Source organism: Pterocles gutturalis, unplaced genomic scaffold (genome assembly GCF_000699245.1).
Source record: "Pterocles gutturalis isolate BGI_N339 unplaced genomic scaffold, ASM69924v1 scaffold42646, whole genome shotgun sequence".
Classification (NCBI taxonomy): domain Eukaryota; kingdom Metazoa; phylum Chordata; class Aves; order Pterocliformes; family Pteroclidae; genus Pterocles; species Pterocles gutturalis.
In genome coordinates this window covers 53828-57814 of record NW_010104482.1, presented here as the reverse complement: position 1 = coordinate 57814, position 3987 = coordinate 53828, and the positions used below count along the sequence as shown (strand labels likewise).

The window sequence follows — 3987 nt, the reverse complement described above, 5'->3', positions numbered from 1 at the left end:
AACCCAGGCCATTCTATGATTCTGTACACAATATGACTGAAGAACTGAGACACACAGCATCCACGGATCACACGGAGTTATGCGGCGGGCAATGGCAGCAACTCCAGCGGGTCAGAGGTGCTGAACAGGAGAAACCCGGTGAAGGTGGTATCATCATCAGCATCTGCAAACAGCCCATTGAAAGTCTCTCCTTGGTGAGCCTGCAGCCACACCTCATCTCCTCCCTGTAGCTCGAGGATGGCAGCTCCTGACGCCTGGTCCTCTCCGCTCTGGTACCTGTCCACCGTGTGCAGCATCTTGATGCCGTTTTTAACTAGAGCTACTCTGACATTCCTTGAGTAGACAGTGATGTGGTAGGTGAAATAGTAAACACCAGGGTATTTGCAGGTGAATTTGCCAGTAGCTGGGTTGTAGTCATTTAGACCATTATACAGCACCTTGTCAAACTTGATAGGGCGATTCGGGGGGGGGAAATTTGGTGGCAATTGTAAGGCCCACACTGAAAGCACTCCTTGGCAGGACTGCAGGAGCACCTACGTTCCCCTTATCTCCTCTCTCTCCTTTCAAGCCTCTTTCTCCCTGAACTCCTGGATTACCCTGTGGCCCCATATCTCCAGTATTACCTTTAGGACCTGGATTACCAGTTGGGCCAATTGGCCCTGGGAAACCAGCTTTTCCAGGATGGCCAATTTCACCCTTTGTTCCTTTTGGACCTATGGGCCCAATGTCTCCTTTTAACCCCTTTTGTCCTTGCAGTCCCAGCTCTCCCTTCTGACCTTTGTAACCCACTGACCCTATTATTCCTTTTGGTCCCAGTTTCCCAGGTCGTCCTCTTTCTCCTTTATCTCCTTTGTTCCCCTTCTCTTCAACAGTCCCATTGGCTCCTAAATGGAAAAAAAATGGAAAAGAAAAAATGCACTTTCTTGTGACCTTCCACTGGATTAGTGAGGCACAACATGAGTTCCAGCACAAAGACTGGTGTGTGTCACCACTGTACATGCTGTGCTTGCTGTACACACAGTATCTCATACATTTAAGTGCAGGATTAGCATAACATCAGAAGAATCTGCTAGTGAATTAGAAATTGGCTGCCCTGGCTGAGAGCAGCAAGAATAAGCTCAAAGAAAAAAAGTGTGATTTTGTGATTTGTCTACAGGCTGACAGGTAGCACTGGCAGCTCAGATCATCTGAAGCACAAGCAGTATCTGTTCAGACACTTGTTTTCAACCTTTGGTATACAAAGTGGAGGACATGGTTCACAATTTAATCAGAGGAAGGTTCTACTTGGACAACACCCAAAACTTACCGGATTTGTTTCTACAATTTCTACGTGATGGGGCTTTGCTTGAGTTACCTAGATTGCTACTGTAGTGCAGCTAAAGGTTTTTTTCTCCTTGTTGCTTGCTACCACATGCTCAGTTTATCCTTCATCCACACTTGAACTAAAGCTCAAAGCCTGTGAAAAATCTGCTGATTGCTGCTCAAGGGTTTGAAGGGGAAGGTCTCATGATGTGAAGGGCACGTTATTTCTCAGGGCCAGCTTCAGAATTCTGGAGAACCTGGACACTGTCTTTGGCAGGCTTCCATGCTGTTGGATATATACATTGTCTGTGTACTATTACTGTAAGGATGCACAAGTCCAGCATCTCAGAGTTACTGAATTTGTGTAGAATCATGTGATGCCGTGTGCACAATGGCTGACTCCCCGCTTTTGTGCACAAGTCACTCTGCACATGTACATCCGTCAGACACAGGAGACATGCTGTATATGCACAGGTTGGCTAAACAGTTGAAGTATATAGGATCTACCTGTATTTTAGGTGTATAACTTGTGTCTTCTACAATTTCTTTGAAAGTCCTTTTCCCTGAAGTTGCTACATAGCTACAGGAGCCTCGCTTTCCTGAGGTAGCTGCAGATGCAATGTCTTCCTCAGCAGCTGACAAAAGGATCAGAGATGGGAAAGGTAGGATAACAGGCTGAGGGAACAAGCTTTAGGGAATCAGAGGCAGCAAAATGATTGGAGGTGGCAAATTCCTCTTGTATTGTCAGCATATGTGTGCAGCCTCTACTACTTCTGGAAAAAGGTTTTTTAACCTTTGTGGTAGTTTTGCTACAGCTAGAATGTGTAGCAGGTCCAATGCTCACAAACACAAGGGCAGCAGTTGATAGACAAATAATAAATTGAAATGCTTCTTTTCTGACCTCGTTCACCTTTCTCTCCATTTGCACCATCTTTTCCTGGACTGCCAGGAAGCCCTGCTTCACCTAGTACAGAAGAGAAGATCAGATTTTCATTAAATAATTAATTACCAGAAAACTTTTTATATTTTCAGATAGACATGAAAATATTCCCAGAATAAATAGTCTTTCTGCTTTTGTTTTTATCCCATGGGCCTGATGTCTCCATAGTATTAGCTATCTTGCTTTCATTATTAGGTCTTTCTTTATATTTCCTTCTTCAAACAAGTAAATGACAAATGTCTGAGATGTTCTCTGAAGGCTAGGCAGAATAATCCCGTTAATGCAGAGTGACTACAGACAACTTTGGGAGCTAACGGCATTGCATTTGATACATGAAATAATTTATTCTGAACATAGTACCTGTATCTCCCTTGTCGCCTTTTGAACCATCACGTCCATCACGACCAGGGATGCCATTGTGCCCAGGATTGCCAGGGATGCCAGGATACCCTTGGGTACAGATGTCCTGTTTTTGTGTTTCTGCTGTGCTGACTACAATAGCCAGCACTATAATCCAGGTTTTCATTCTTTAGATAGGTTATATGATTTTGTCTGAAAGATTTAAGAAAGCAAAAGTACATCTGCCTAAGTCTTCCTTAGAAGGGGATGCAGGGTGGGGGAGGGAGGAAAAAAACAAAATTGGTTTTCACCATGTCTATTGTTTTGGTTTGTTTTATTTATAGGTCTCTATGTAGCATTCAGTACAGTCCTGGAGACTATTGAGTGCTATTTCAAACAATAATTTAATGGGAACATCAGCCATAGTGTCATTATACATTTGAAACATTAACTCAGCTTTATACAGTTTAAAATATTTCTTAATTCCTTGTGATTTGGCGCATCAAGTTCTGTTTCATATTTCCTTACACAGTATGACTTGTGGAAATAAGTGACTCTTGGTTACATAACATACAGGCATTCTTGTTCAGAAATCTCTTTGTAAACTCCTCTAGCCAGAACAGTGACCAAAGAGGGGCCATTTCATGGCCATTGCTGCCTTTCAGAGCCATGCAAAAGCCTGTCCACATCTTCCAGCTTCCTCTTTCCTATTTCAAAGTCTTTCTACCAAATGGCACCTTATACATTTGGAGTCTGTAAGGAAACCCTTCTTCTCTCTGAGCTCAAACCTTTCATCATTGTTGGCCATTAATAACCCAGTATCTATCTAACAGCTTCTTAAGGGAAAAACATTGTAACTGGGACAGTCAAATCATAACCAAGAAGAAGCAGAGGTCTTAATGCCAACTTCTCCATCCACATTTCTCCCTGCACCTACTCATGACTGTATGGTTGTACCTCTCATCTCCCAGGATCTGGCTCTGATGCCACAGGAGGTGACCTAGGGCAATTCAACCCCCTAATTCATCACAAAGCAATCATCTTTTTAACTTTTTTTTCATTGGAGTTAGTCATCTACTGGGTTAATAAGTTGAATGACCTCAGAGAGGGTCAGAGCTGAAGCAGGGTGAGATGAGGGCAAAGATGTGAGGGATCGAGTAAGAGAGTTTTTTGGCAAAAACAAGTTTTTAGTCTGTCCCCCTTCATGTAACTATGCTACTTAACGTCCAGCTTATATTTATCTTTTCAATGGAATGTCCCTACTACATAATATCTTTTAATATAAGCCCACAGAAATACATTAATACTTAATTCTGGACACAAATTATTTAAGTGAGTGTAAGAGCAATTAATGGGAAGAGATTAGACTGAGGAACAAAAATCAAATAGCAACAAAATTAATGCCC

The 3987-nt window shown here is 42.6% G+C and overlaps 1 protein-coding gene across 1 annotated transcript; it reads right to left on the bottom strand.

Annotated features, from left to right (window-relative positions):
- Positions 1–77: 77 nt before the first annotated feature.
- Positions 78–2768, bottom strand: LOC104471667 (complement C1q and tumor necrosis factor-related protein 9A-like). The gene is given in 4 exon segments (XM_010087080.1): positions 78–473; positions 475–884; positions 2204–2266; positions 2603–2768. Coding segments are annotated over 4 exon segments (1035 nt in total).
- Positions 2769–3987: the final 1219 nt, after the last annotated feature.